Raw genomic sequence first — 15,811 nt, 5'->3', positions numbered from 1 at the left:
TTTGTGGAGAGGCTGGAAGAAACAGATATGACCCCATAGCATAGAAATCTTGCCCACCAGTCCTGGTAGTAGCATAGGGTTGAAGGACAAGGGAGAAATTGACTCAAGAGACCTTTCTGAAATAACCAGACTGTATTTTCCACTATACATTGCCACCATGAAATATATCTAGGCACAGATAATTACAATGTGCCATTATATAAAGTGTCAGATAATGCTAATGTGGCATTATATAAAGTAGATCAGTTCTGCAGAGGCCGCAGAGAAAAGCAAGATGTACCTCCTTTATAAGTTACACTCCTTACTTACCTTTCAAGTGAAGGTTCACCTAAAGAATGCTTTCTTAAACTCCTGGATGAAGCTAAAAGCTTTTCTGTACATCGATATAAACCGAGTATCAGTTCTATCAAAATACTTATCACTGTATTAAAATTACATCTTCTGCTACACTGTAACTTTCTTTAGGGTGACCACCATTTCTTCCTCACCTTCTTATCTGTAGTACCTACCATAGTATTTGGCATTTAGTACAGAAGAAAATGTTGGTGGAACTGAATAGAAGAAATACCAATTCTGAATCAGAGCTGGGGGCAGGGGACTCTTTAGAAGCTGTGTGACCTTGGCAAAGTAACTGAATCACTTTATTTATTTTTAAGACAAAAAATACATGTAGATATGTAATTTGATGATCTATGTACACATAGCTCATCTACCTCATTCTGAGACCCGTAAAGATCACATGATCAGGGGCACAGCACAATATCCAGACTCATCTTTAACCTTATGATGTGTGAAAAGCTGGTTTCTTTCTTTTTTTTTTTTTAAGACAGAACTCTTTATTTAAAATTTTTTAAACATTTATTTATTTTTGAGACACAGAGCATGAACAGGGGAGAAGCAGAGAGAGAGAGAGAGAGAGAGAGAGAGAGAGAGAGACACACAGAATCTGAAGCAGCCTCCAGGCTCTGAGCTGTCAGCACAGAGCCCAATGCGAGGCTCAAACTCAAGAACCATGAGATCATGACCTTAGTGGAATTCCAACACTTAACTGACTGAGCCATCCAGGAGCCCCAAGAGAACCATGTATTTAAACCCAACTTCAACTATACAACTAAAGATAACTTCAGGGGGAAAAAATCTATTTCTACCTTGTCTTTTTTGCAGAAAAGATTTGAAGCAGCTTGTAAAAACAAACAAGGAACACAAAACAATATATACTAGAGGTGCCTGGGTGGTTCAGTTGGTTGAGCATCCACCCAGCTCTTGATTTCAACTCAGGTCATGATCCCACTGCTTCGGGCACCTCACTGAATATGGAGCTTGCTTAAGATTCTCTCTCTCCCCCCTGCCCTTCTTCCCCACTCATGCGTGCTCTCTCTAAAATAAAAACAAAAAAAACAGGGGCGACTGGGTGGCTCAGTCAGTTAAGTGTCTGACTTTGACTCAGGTCATGATCTCAGGATTTGTGAGTTCAAGCCCCACATCAGGCTCTCTGCTGTCAGCACAGAGCCTGCTTCAGATCCTCTGTGCCCTCCTCTCTCTGCCTCTCCCCCACTTGTTCACTCTCTTTCTCAAAAATGGGTAAACGTTTAAAAACAATTTTTTAAAAACAATTGATATTAGCATTACATATTGAGCCAGCTAAGTATATGAATTGGAAAGAAAGAATTATTTGCAGACAGCATTACTGTCAATAGAAAATCCAAAAAAGAATAAAATAAACTATAGACAAACTACGAGAATATGTGAATTTAACAACTAAGATGTATGCAAGGTCAAAAATCAATTATATTTTCATACATTTGCAACATACAAGTAGAACATGAACTTTAAGTAACAATACTATTTATGAGAGTATCAAAAACATCAAATACTTAGAAATGAAACTAAGAGATATGAAAGACCTCTGCACTGAAAATTATAACACATTTTTGCAATGAATTAAAGAAGATACAGATAAATGGGTGGATCTACTATGTTGATGGATTGGAAGATTAAATACTGTGAAGATATAAATTGTCTCCAATGGCCCTACAGATTCAATGCCATCTCAATTAAAATCACAAAAGGTTACCTTGTGGAGTTTAGCAAATTAATTCTAAAATGTATATAGAAATACAAAGATCCAAGAATAGCCATGACAATGTTGAAGAACAAAACTAAAGAAATTACTGTACCAGGTATTTCAGTCTACTAAAAAGCTATGGTAATTAAGATATTATGGTAGTGGTAAAACAAGAGACAATGTAACAGAACAGAGTCCAGACATAGAGCCCACACATACAGTCACCTGATATCACAAAGGTAAGACTGCAGTGCAATGCGGAAATAATGGTCTTTTTGATAAACTGTGCTGGGTCATTTGGGTATCCATATGGAAAAAAAAAATGTATCTTGACCTCTACCTTCATACAATGGACTATTAATAGTACAGCAAGGAAACTTATAACTACAGTTATAAACTTATAACTAAGTTCAGTCAAAAATGAGCACATACTACATACATGATTCCACTTAAATACAATTCAAACCTGCGATGTAAAAAGTGAGGATAGTGTTTACTCTTAAGAGAAAGGTAGTGAGGGGCGCCTGGGTGGCTCAGTCGGTTGGGCGTCCGACTTCGGCTCAGGTCACGATCTCGCGGTCCGTGAGTTCGAGCCCCGTGTCGGGCTCTGTGCTGACAGCTCAGAGCCTGGAGCCTGTTTCAGATTCTATGTCTCCCTCTTCCTATGACCCTCCCCTGTTCATGCTCTCTCTCTCTGTCTGTCTCAAAAATAAATAAATGTTTAAAAAAAAAAAAAAAAAAGAGAAAGGTAGTGACAGAAGGGGCTTGAGGAGAATACCGCGAGGCTGGTAATGTTCTGCTGTTTATGAAAGTTCACCAAGCTGTACGTTTATGATTGTTATATGTTATGATTAAATGAAAAAAAGTCCAAAAAAATCAAGGCAGAGAGGAAATGAGAGTAGAAAGATATAAGGAAATGAAGAAGGAAGTTAAGACATAAAAATAAAAACGTATGCTTAAGGACCTAAATATCTGGCAGGAGTGGGGCACAAATGTGTCTCTCAGCTTCCTGGCAGTCAAGACATACACAACAACACAATCAATGAAATGATTCAGTGTTTGTAAGATAAAAACAAGCCAACTGTGCTCAGAAAGAACACAAGTATTCTTAGAAATGAAGTTTGAGGAAAATTTCTCCTGAGGGTTTTCAGAAAGAGAGATGTTGGGTAACAAAATGAACAACCTATGTCCTTGACCCCATCCTAACAGTAGAGGCCACGGTGTCACAATGACCTTCTCCTTAGGCTGACGCCATAAAACCAAAGAACAATTCAAGGAGAGTAATTTGGGATAGAGGAGTAGCATGGGAGAGACAAACAGTGCAGTGAAGGTGTGCCACTGTGTATGGGAATAAGTGGTCTACTTATCTTTCAGGATACTGCTCATAAATTGTGTTTTTATTTCCCATACACCAAGCTTTTGATAAGCATTGCCCGGCAGTGAGTTCAAAGTCACATTCTCTAGGACCGGTACCTAGAGTCCTGCTATTGTACATGGTCAATAAAATGGAGGGGGCGGGCAGAACAGGAGATAACAGCCATTCGTTAGAACAGTTAGTGGAACTGGGGGTTGGACTGATAGCCTCTGAAAGACTATCAAAGAAAGTCAATATGCAGAGTAACTATTAAAATATTATTCATGTCTCTTTCCTAAAGAAAAGATCTGTTCTCCCCATAGCATGTTCTAAGCAAGATACTCTACAACCTACCCTTCACACTCATGGATAATGTAGCTACCCTCCTCAAAAATTTTCAGTGGCTCCCCATGCCTACTAATTTCAAAGCTATTAGCAGGAATATCAGGCCTTTTACACACGCCTAATCCTGCCTTTCTAGTCACATCTATTATCTCTCCCTACATACCCTAGGATTCAACCATACCTCACTGTTCAATGCTTTCCCAATATGCCATATGGTCTCAGACCTCCTCTTGCCTTTGTTTATGTTCTTCAGATTTGGTATTTTCTCACAAAGAAAGAAGAAATCTGGTGTTCAGTTTATGGCAAGCCCTCTTGTGTCTGTCACCTCACTGTCACAGAAGCAGTAATTCATGCCTCCTATAAATTCACCCTCAGCCTCCATGTCACAGTACTGAGCCCTAAACAAAAATGTCCCCGTGAGCATGTACATAGAGTTAGTGAATCACTTACCCTACAATATGGCTCCTTCTTTTTTATATCCTCCTGTTGGATTAGCCTTAAGCCCTGGACACCATTCTGCCGGCCTCTCTCATATAAGGCCTGAAGTCTGGGAATTTCTTCTTGTTCAACAGCTACTATAAGCTTCAAAAAAAAAAAAAAAAAAAGATAAAGAATATGGATAGAGTTAAACATATAGCTTTTATTAGCTATAAAAGATAAAGTCAACAGAAAATCATACATTATTGCATGATTCAAATTCAGTTGATTTTTATCTACTTCTCTCTTTCTTCATGACCTCAATTTCCTCCTCCACTGAAAAAAGTTATCTTAAGAAAACTGCATTAAAACAAATTTTCCCCAAAAGTTAGATGTAGCCTCAATCTCCCCTTCTGCTATCATGGTTGCTACATGAATCTTGGCCATAGCAACTGTTATCAATATCACTCCCTCAAAGAGTGAGAAGCACAGGTGGCTTTGTCCTTACAATTAAAATACAAAAACAAAAACAAAAAACAGAACAAACAGAAAAACAGAATGGCTGCCTTCTTTTTATAAGAGAATGTAAAATACCCATATATCAGAAAGACAGTGGTATGCAGTATAATGGGTATCACTAACAGAAAAACTATTCACTTTATTTCCTAGAATAAAGCATATTATAAAATATTTACTAATGCATTCTACTGCAGAGGGGGAAAAAAAGGTAAATTAATCAACTTTACTTAGGATTCTTTTTCATTTTAATTCTAGGCAAAGTATCTTTTTGAAGTAGTTTCTTCCTTAATTAACAGCTACTAGAAAAGAAAAGCAGAGATGCATATTCACAGGTACGTTAGAATTCACAAATTGCTATTTCACAGCAAGAAGTCACCAGAATTTCATGAGATTATACTTTTAATCAAGGCATAAAGGTTATTTAAATCAACAAATAATTAACCTCAAAAATAAAAGTGGAATCAAAGGACACTATCAAGAAAGAGAAAAGACAACCCACAGAATGACTGAAAATATTCACAAATTACATAGCTGTATAGCAACAAATTAGATAATCTAAATGAAATGGAAACATTCATAGAAAAACACAAACTTCTAAAACTAACTCAAGAAGAAAAAGAATCTGAATACACCTGTAACAAGTAAAGAGACTGAATTAGTAACTTTAAAACTTCCCATAAAGAAAAGCTCAGGCCCAAGGGCTTTACACATGAATGATACCCTATGTTTAAAGAAAAATTAATACCAATTCTGGATAAACTCTTTCAAAAAACAGGAGAGGAGGGGCGCCTGGGTGGCTCAGTCAGTTAAGCTTCCGACTTCAGCTCAGGTCATGATCTCACAGCCCATGAGTTCAGCGTCAGCCTGGAGCCTACTTCAGATTCTGGGTTTCCTACTCTCTGCCCCTCCCCTGCTTACACTCTGTCTCCCCCCCCCCCCCCCCAAAAAAAAAAAAAAAAACAAAACAAAACACAGAAGAGGAGGGAATATGTCCTAACTAATTCTATGAGGTCAGTATTAGCCAGATACCCAAACCAAACACAGATATCAAAAGAAAATAAAACTGCAGACCAGTGACCCATACAAATATTGATGTAAAAATCCTGAACACAACAATAGTAAACTGAGTGAAGTAACATAAAAAAACTATACACTGTGACCAAGTGGGATTTATTACAGGAGGTAAGATCAATTTAACATCCAAAAGTCAATTAATGTAATATACCATATTAATAGAATATAAAAACAACATGATTGCCTCAACAAAAGTGGAAAAGATGAGACAGAAAATCCAACACCATTCCATGATAAAAAAAATAAAACAACACTTAACAAACTTGGGGCACCTGGCTGGCTCAGTTGGTAGAGCATGCGACTCTTGTTCCCAGGGTTGTGGGTTTGAGCTCCATGTTGGGTGTAGAGACTACTTAAGAATAAAAATCTTAGGGGCGCCTGGGTGGCTCAGTCGGTTAAGCGGCTGACTTCGGCTCAGGTCATGATCTCGCGGTCAGTGAGTTCAAGCCCCGCATCGGGCTCTGTGCTGACAGCTCAGAGCCTGAAGCCTGTTTCAGATTCTGTGTCTCCCTCTCTCTGACCCTCCCCTGTTCATGCTCTGTCTCAAAAATAAATAAACATTAAAAAAAATTTTTTTTAATAAAAATCTTAAACAACAAAACAAAACAAAACTATCAATAAAAAAGAACTCCCTCAATCTTATAAGGGGCATTTGCAGAAAACCTACAGCTAGCATCATACTTAATAGTGAAAGATTGAAAGCTTTCTCTCTAATCAGCAACAATACAAGGATGTCCATTTTCACTACTTCTATTCAACACTGTATTTGTGATCCTACCTGGGGAAATTAGGCAAGAAAAAAAAAAAATATATATATATATATATATAAGGTATCCAAACTGAAAAAGAAGTAAAATTATCTTATTTGCAGATGGCATGATCCTGCACATAGAAAATCCTAAGGAATCCACACACAAAGAAACTATAATGAGTTTAGCAAGGCTGCAAGAAAAAAGAACAATATATAAAAAATCATATTCTATACATTAGCAATGAATAATTCAAAATGAAATTAAGAAAACATTTCTCCTCACAAAAGCATCAAAAAGAATAAAATACTAAGGAATAAATTTTGCAAAAAAAATGCAAGACCTGTACACTGAAGAATGCAAAACATTGTTGAAAGAAATTAAAGAAGATCTAAAAAAAAAAAAAAAAGGGAAAGCATTCCCATGCTCATGGTTTGCAAGATTTAATACTGTTAATATGGCAATACTCCCCAAATTGATCTATAGATTCAACACAATCTCTATCAAAATTCTAGCTGCTTTTTTGGAGAAACTGACTAACCCTAAAACTCATATGGAAATGCAAAGGACCCAGAAGAGTCAAAATAATCTTGAAAAAAGGACAAAGTTAGAGGACTCACACTTTCTGATTTCAAAATATAATCAAGAGCCACAATAATCAAGATACTACGGTATTGGCATAAAGATCGATGTACATCAATGAAATAGAATTGAGAATCTTAAATATACCATCCTACATTTATGCTTAACTAACTTTTGATAAAGGTGTCAAAACAATCTTTTGATTGTTAGAATCAACAGAAAGAACGGTCTTTTCAATAAATGGTACTGAGACAACTGCGTAGCTACATGCAAAAGAATGAATTTGAGCCCCTTCCTCACACTATGTGCCAAAATCAATTTAAAGTGATCATATACTGTAAGTATAGGTACAGGGCTGGGGTAAGGGGCTCTGCTTCTGGTGGCAGAGTCTGGGGAAGGAGCAGGAGGCCAGCTGTGAAGGTGGTAAGCCCCTGAAATAGCCAAAGAAGCAGGCCAAGGAAATGAACTAGGAAGATAAGGCATTCAAGCAGAAACAAAAAGAGAAGAAACTCAGGGGGCTAAAAGTGAAGGCTGTGGGAAACAATCTTCTGGCCACAGTTGGAATTAAGAAATCTGGCAAAAAAAAAAAAAAAGTTGTTCCTTGTGCCTGAGGCCTGAGGCAGTGGTGATCTTTAATTCCATTCTTGTTTAAACATTTGGATTACCTGCCATAGTATCTGTTGCCACCTACAGCTAGAATAAAGTGTCATCTTGGACCCTGCTGTATATTTAAGAATACATTTTTGTAAAAATAAAAAATCCTGGGGCGCCTGGGTGTCTCAAGTTGGTTAAGCGGCCGATTTCGGCTCAGGTCATGATCTCGTGGTTTGTGAGTTCGAGCTCTGCGTCGGGCTCTGTGATGACAGCTCAGAGCCTGGAGCCTGCTTCGGATTCTGTGTCTGGCTCTCTCTCTCTGTCCCTCCCCTGCTAACACTCTATCTCCTCTGTCTCAAAAATGAATAAAACATTAAAAAAATATTTAAAAAAAAATAAAAAATAAAAAATCTTACAGTGGCTCATCTTCTCTTTAGTTCTTCTCACTCAGCCATTCCTACCTTAGCTCTGAAGTCAGAGTAAATCCAGCCCAGGATCTTGCCAAAGTCTGTTCTTCAATCTTTGATCTACCTCAAATTCTGTCCCACCTGGAGTTAAATCAACTCAATTGGGGGGAAAAAAGTGATCATAGATCTAAATGTCAAAACTAAGGATATAATAAAACTCTTAGAAACGTAGGAATAATTTTTCATGATCTAAGGGTAGGCAATGATTTCTTAGATATGACACAAAAAGCATAAGCAACAAAAGAAAAAAGGTAACTGGACTTCATCAAAATTAAAAGCTTCTGTGCTTCAAAGTATATCATCAAGAAAGTAAAAAAAAAAAACAAACTACAGAATAGGAAAAAATATTTAGTAACAGTTAAAGTATTACCATTACTATTATTATTACCATTACTATTATTACTATTTTATTTTATACATAAAAATATTTCAGTATTTTAGTAGTATTTTAGTAAATATCATATAGCTGATAAGGGACTGTATCAAGAATATATAAAGAACACATATAGCTCAAGAATAAAGACAAATACCTCAATTTTTAAATGGGCAAAAGATCTGAATAGACATTTCTCCAAAGAAGATAACTGCATGGCCAATAAGCATGTTGAAAAGATGTTCAACACCATTAATTACTAGGGAAATGCAAATCAAAACCATATTGACATACCACTTCACACCTACTAGGATGGCTAAAAGACACAATAACAGGTGTTGGCAAGGATGTGGAGATACGGAAATCCTCATTACTGATGGCAATTTAAAATAGTGTGGAACTTTGGGGCATGTGAGTGGCTCAATCGGTTAAGTGTCTGACTTCAGCTCTGGTCATGATCTTGTGGTTCACAAGTTTGAGCCCCACATCAGGCTCTGTGCTGACAGCTCAGCACCTGGAGTCTGCCTCAGATTCTGTGTCTCCTTCTCTCTCTGCCTCTCCCCAGCTCGTACTCTGTCTCTCCCCGACTTATACTCTCTGTCTCTCAAAAATAAATAAAAATCATTTTAAAAAATGTTTAAAAATAAAATAAAATAGTGTGGAACTTTAAAAAAAAGTTTGGCAGTTCCTCGACATGTTAAACTTGGAGTTACCATATGACCTGAGAATTTCACTCCTAGGTATGTATCTGAGAGAAATGAAAATACAGGTCCGTACAGCCAACAGGCACATGAAAAGATGCTCAACGTCACTCCTCATCAGGGAAATACAAATCAAAACCACACTGAAATACCACCTCACGCTGGTCAGAGTGGCTAAAATGAACAAACCAGGAGACTATAGATGCTAGAGAGGATGTGGAGAAACGGGAACCCTCTTGCACTGTTAGTGGGAATGCAAACTGGTACAGCTGCTCTGGAAGAGTGTGGAGGTTCCTCAAAAAATTAAAAATAGACCTACCCTATGACCCAGCAATAGCACTGCTAGAAATTTACCCAAAGGATACAAGAGTGCTGATGCATAGGGGCACTTGTACCCCAATGTTTATAGCAGCACTTTCAACAATAGCCAAATTATGGAAAGAGCCTAAGTGTCCATCAACTGATGAACGGATTAACAAGTTGTGGTTTATATATACAATGGAATACTACTTGGCACTGAGAAAGAATGAAATCTGCCCTTTTGTAGCAACGTGGATGGAACTGGAGAGTGTTATGCTAAGTGAAATAAGTCAGGCAGAGAAAAGACAGATACCATATGTTTTCACTCATAGGTGGATCCTGAGAAACTTCACAGAAGACCAGGGGGGGAGGTGAAGGGGGACAAAAAAAAAGTTACAGAGAGGGAAGGAGGCAAACCATAAGAGTCTCTTAAATACTGAGAACAAACTGAGGGTTGATGGGGGGTTGGGGGAGAGGGGAAAGTGGGTGATGGGCATTCAGGAGTGCACCTGTTGAGATGAGCACTGGGTGTTGTACGGAAACCAATTTGACAATAAATTATATATTAAAAAAATACAGGTCCATACAAAAAAAGTGTACATAAATGTCCATAGCAGCATTATACATAATAGTCTAATAGCAGTGTTCATAATAGTCAAATATGGGAACAACCTAAATGTCCGTCAACTGATAAATAGGTAAATAAAATGTGATACAGCTGCGCAATGGATTATAAAAAGGAATAAAGTACTGATTCACGCCATAAGATAAATGAAGCTTGAGAACGTTATGCTAAGTAAAAGAAGCCAGTCACAAAAGACAACATATTGTAGGATTCTATTTATAGGAAACTTCCAGAATAGGCAAATCCACAGAGACAGAAAGTATATTAGTGGTTGCCAGGAGCCGGGGAAAGGTAGGAATAGGAAGTGAGAGATATAGGCAATGACTGTTAATGCATAAAGGTTTCTTTTTGAGGTAATGTACATGTTCTAAAATCAGACAGTGGTGACAGCTGCATGATTTTATGAATATACTAAAAACCAAATTGAACACTTCAATAAAAGGGTGAATTGTATGGCATAGTGTATATAAATTATATGTCAATAAAACTTATTTTTTAAATTACGTGGAGTTAGTCATACCACTTTTTCTAAAGTTATTTTCTAACATTAGACTTTGAAAATTACATAAAGAGAGAAAAGCCATTTTTTTAAATTCAACATTAAACATTGCTAAGAAAATGCTAGTTATAAGTAAGTCAAGGCTGTAGTAAAATGCCTTACCTTACCACATTGCTTGTAGGAAATTCCTTTTTGCTTACAATACTCATAGATGAGGGCTGCACCTTGTACACATAATTTAGCTTTTAGAGATTCAGGTTTATAATAAATTCCACTATGTATGACACCACTGTTATGTCCAGTCTGGTGAATAGCTACCGGACGAGAGAAACAGGATAAGAGAAACTATACAAACTATTCAAAAGCTACAAAGTGGAGGAACAAACAAAGTTGCAGTTAGTAGAGACCACATTATTGAAAATTCTGCCTGAGTTTGTTCTTATAGGCAGGACACTGGTAACTTCTTCTAGTAGCCATCCCTGGTGTCCATGCCACATCCCCTCAGGCCATCTTTCACTTCAGTTACAACTTTGATGCACAAACCCACTCCTCACTACTAGCAAACTTTGGTGCACAAACCCAACTCTCCCTGCTGGCAAACCCACTATAGCTCTGGGTATTCCGCCCCAGGGCCTTTTCTAATGTGACAGGAGGGGAGAGGGAGAAGATTACAACTCAATGTCCCCAGGGGCAATCCTCAGCCAGTAGAAACACTAGCTGATGGAAAAATGAGCACAATACTTGGAAATGTTTATGTTGCTCCTCAGAGGTCCCAGAGGAATCAAGCTCACAATTGCAACCTTGATTATGTACCCTCCTGTGGCTTTTCTTCCTTTCAGGCTTACTCTCCACACTCCTCACTTCTGCCTCCTAAACAACATCTCAAATAAATCACCTCTACTCAAGTTCTGGTCCCAGGCTCTGCTTTATGAAGAACCCAAACTAAGGTACTAATAATGACATTCAACATGAAAGATGCAGAACTGAAATAATGAGCAGGTATTCAGGTTAAGCCCAAAGAGCAACACTGGTAATATACATACCCAAATCTTTCTCCTTTTCCAGAACACCAATGGAAAGTGCTGGATGTCGCAGGATGAGTGCTCTGGCAGAGGCAAGGCCCACAATTCCGCCACCAATAACGACTACATCAAATGAGCTTTAAGAGAAAGTCACCTTTAAAGTATTTTACTTTACATGTTTACAGTAGATCTCATCAAATTTCGTGTGCATAATTTTCATCAAACTATTAATTTGTAATCATTACAATCAAATATTTATTGGGCTTTATGATATTGTCTTCTTAAAGGAAAAAGCCTTTAAGAATTACATGCATTGCTGGGTCAGTAATATAAGCTGCCACACCCAGCAGGCAGGATAACTAGTTCCCAAGCCTCTCTCAATCTCACTCTCCACAGCACTCTGCCTGGGCAGAGTGTTTACTCTGTGTTAAGCATCACACTCTTCTCTACCAACTATTCATTTAAAACTCAAGTGCAGTATTCTCGAGGATAAACCAACACATTAGGTCTTTAAGACTTAGGTCCTTCAAGACACTCAAGTCTTCAGTGTGCAAGAACTTTTTTCTACTGAGAAGGAAACAGTCAGTGAGAATTTCAAACCTTAGGGAAATAACTGATCCAGAAATAGGCTTACAGCCACAATTTTAGCCATAATAAATCCGGATTATACAACCATTTCAAAGATTAGGAAGGGCATGTATAGTCTATCTAGTTCAGTAATGAGAAGCAGAAAAAGATTACCTTTAGCACCTACCTCATGCCCAACATATCTACTTTGGTAAGCATATGGCTAATCTTGCTTTTTCTATATCCCATCTATTTCACCTCCTCCTGCATTAAATTTTGATGCAAATCCTAAACAGCATCTGTAAATATTTCAATATGTTATTTCTAAAAGGCTTCTTTAAAACATGCACACAATACCAATATTCTAATTTTTAAAAATTTACAATAAATGTATTATATCATCAAATATTCACCATAAAACTTTTAAATTTTTTTTTTAACGTTTATTTATTTTTGAGACAGAGAGAGACAGAGCATGAACGGGGGAGGGGCAGAGAGAGAGGGAGACACAGAACTGGAAGCAGGCTCCAGGCTCTGGGCCATCAGCCCAGAGCCCGACGCGGGGCTCGAACTCACGGACCGCGAGATCGTTACCTGAGCTGAAGTCAGGCGCTTAACCGACTGAGCCACCCAGGCGCCCCAAAACTTTTAGAAGAAAACAAAGGAAAAAACCTTTGGGATCTAGGGCTAAGTGAAGAGAAGACACCAAAAGCATGATCCATATAAGGAAAACTGATAAACTGGACTTCATCAAAATTAAAAATTTTGTTCTGCAAAACATTTTGTTAAGGGGGTAAGAAGACAACCAACGAGTTGGTTGCAAGCCACATATCTGACAAAAGACTCATATCTAGAATATATAAAGAACTCCCACATAAGCCATTTTGAAAATGCGCAAAAGATAAGAACAAATTTCATCAAAGAGGATAGATCTACAGATGGAAAATAAGCACATGAAAAGATGTTCACTACCATTAATGACTAGGGAAATGCAAATCAAAACTACAATAAGATGTCACTACACTCCTCTTAGAATGGCTAAAATTTAAAAAGTGGGAACACCAAATGCTGGTGAGAATGAGGAGGAACTGGATCACTCACACACTGCTGGTAGGAATGTGAAATAGTACAGCCACCCTGGAAAAAGAGTATAGCAGTTTCTTAAAAAACTAAACATTTATCTTTGCCGTTGTATAACACACTCCACTCAAGTCAGATAATTGGTTTAGGCCTTGACGTTGGCACAACCTCCTTTGTTCTGTTCTCACTCGTACATAGGAAAAACAGATCTTTGGGCTTATATCTTACCCAATTTGGGCCACATCATTGATCTCCCACTCTTCCTCAGGTCATTCTTTGGATTGTTGAAGATCTCCCACTTAAAGGATATAATGGTCTCTTTTTGAGTCCCAAACATGGACTCCACTCATCTCAAGTCTTTCTGTAAGGGAAATTCTAATATTCAGAACCTGGATCCCAGGTGCATGACTTCATGTTTTATACTTCCTTGGGAACCTCTGGTGTACTCTTCTTTTATAAAGCAATACTCAGTATTTCTCAATGGATATTCCTTTTATGGCCCTATATTAAAAGCCATGCCTACAATGAAAATAAAAAACTAAGCATGTGCTAACTAAATATGTCTTAGCAACTACACCCTTGGGCATTTATCTCAGAAAAATAAAAACGGATGTTCATACAAAAACCTGTATATAAACGTCACAGCAGCTGTATTCATAAGAGCCCCAAATTACAAACAGCTCAGATGTCCTTCAACTGGTGAATGGTTAAACAAACTGTAATACAACCATATGATGAAATATTACTCAACAACTAAAAGGAAACTGCTGTCAATATAGGCAACATCGTGGATGAATCTCCAAGACGTTATGCTGTGTGAAAAAAGCCAATCTCAAAAGGTTATATACTGTGTAATTTCTACTTATAAAACATTCTCAAAATGACAAAATTTTACAGCTAGAGACTAGATTAGTGATTGCCAAGGGTTAGGAAGGGTGAAGAGATGGTATAAAGGGATTGGTAACATAAGAGATATCTTTGTGGTGTATTTTGTGATGACAGTTACACAAGGCAGCATGATTAAATTGCATAGAAACACACACACAAATGAGTGCATCTAAAAACTGATGAAATCTGAACACGGTCTGTGTCATACCAATGTCAATTTCCTAGTTTTGATATTGTACTATAGTTAGGGAAGACGCTATCATTGGGGTAAACTGGCTGAAGGTTACCTAAAATCTGTATTTTTGCAATTTCCTGTGGGTCTAGAATTATTTCAAAATAAAAAGTATACACAAAACCCTCACTAACTCTACCTTGTTTCCTTAAGAAAAGCATTCCCAAAATAACTGTCTACATACCCCCACTATGAATCACAAATCCTATACCACTCTAATCCTCCAAATTAACACACAGCAGCCAACTTTTGAAACCTCAACATTTAAGCACTCCCTCTTCTTAAAAACCCTCTAAGTCTCCCAATTCCTTTAGAATAAAGTTCAATGTGTAGTTAAAATCAAATCAAAGCTCTGCTGTGATGTAGCCTGTCTCCAGTATCATTCCACACCATCTCTATCCCACTAAGCTCCAGCCACATTCAATTTGCCCACCTTCTACTTCCCAAAATATCCAAGAGCTTTCCAGCTTTAATGCCTTAGCATAAGCCATTTCCTTCACAGAGAGCAGAGAAAGACCGTGGTTTCTAATGTGACCTCCAAACTTCAAATCACAGGACACTTACTTGTGCAGGTTTTGACTAGTAACTGAACTGCTTCTCACAAGGCAACTCAATGCAGTGTTTGCCAGGAACTGACTGATTTAAGAATGGTTTCAAATCATCCAAGCAACATCAGGGATGCCAGCTAATAAACCGTTTCTTTGATTGCTTAGTGTGATAGGTCCTTTAACCCTTAAAACGACCACCTACGGGAGAGACTAGGCTCCTACTCACAACTGAGCCTTTAAGAAGCTTAAGTAACCCACCCAAGAATTGAAAGGGAAGTGGAGGGTAGTACTGAAAACCAGAACTGTTCTAGAGCTCCACTCAACACCGCCTTATTCTTTTCATCCGTCACACAAACACAACCAGTGAATCCTACAGGTAACTCCTGGGATCCGAGGTTGCAGCCAGGGCTCCACAGGGACCCCACCTTCACTCACGCCCGGGGCAGGGAAGTAGAGTAGGGGCAGAGGTCCAGCGAAAGGCACCTCCGAGAGAAGCGGTCGCACAGGCGGCGAGGGCAGGCCAGCGGCTACTCACCGGGTGCTAGCTGGACGGCCACCCTGGCACAGCGGCCAGGACCTCCCCGGCGCCGGCCGGCCTGCGGAGGAGAACCCCCCGGGGAAACCTCCGAGGGCCGGGCCGCAGGCACCGCGGATATAGCGCAGTGCGGGGACCATCGCCTGCGCCCCTCCCCCGTCCTCCCTCAGCCCCCAGAGGTGGTCCCTCGAGCCGGACGCTGCGGGGCTCTCGGCGCTAATCCCGCCTCCCACTCAGGGGCCAATGGAGCACGTGTCTTCGCCCCACGTGGGAGC

The 15,811-nt window shown here is 38.7% G+C and overlaps 1 protein-coding gene across 2 annotated transcripts in view; it reads right to left on the bottom strand.

Moving 5' to 3' along the window:
• The window catches only part of L2HGDH (L-2-hydroxyglutarate dehydrogenase), a 43,932-nt gene extending 28,184 nt beyond the window's left edge, over positions 1–15,748 (bottom strand). The window contains exons 1-6 of one of the 2 annotated variants that reach the window (XM_049612820.1): positions 15,537–15,620; positions 13,562–13,694; positions 12,441–12,552; positions 11,708–11,823; positions 10,827–10,978; positions 4,215–4,346 (exon numbers count right to left, since the gene is read on the bottom strand). In XM_049612820.1, coding sequence (XP_049468777.1) covers positions 4,215–4,346; positions 10,827–10,978; positions 11,708–11,823; positions 12,441–12,502 — 462 coding nt within the window. In that variant the 5' untranslated portion in view covers positions 12,503–12,552; positions 13,562–13,694; positions 15,537–15,620. Of the gene's footprint in view, positions 1–4,214; positions 4,347–10,826; positions 10,979–11,707; positions 11,824–12,440; positions 12,553–13,561; positions 13,695–15,536 lie in introns of both variants that reach the window. The other variant, XM_049612819.1, reaches the window with a different exon arrangement.
• Between the last annotated feature and the right edge of the window lie 63 nt (positions 15,749–15,811).

The sequence above is a fragment of the Panthera uncia genome (assembly GCF_023721935.1).
Source record: "Panthera uncia isolate 11264 chromosome B3 unlocalized genomic scaffold, Puncia_PCG_1.0 HiC_scaffold_1, whole genome shotgun sequence".
Lineage (NCBI taxonomy): Eukaryota > Metazoa > Chordata > Mammalia > Carnivora > Felidae > Panthera > Panthera uncia.
The sequence above is the reverse complement of the archived record's forward strand: the minus strand, read 5'-3'. Positions and strand labels throughout refer to the sequence as shown.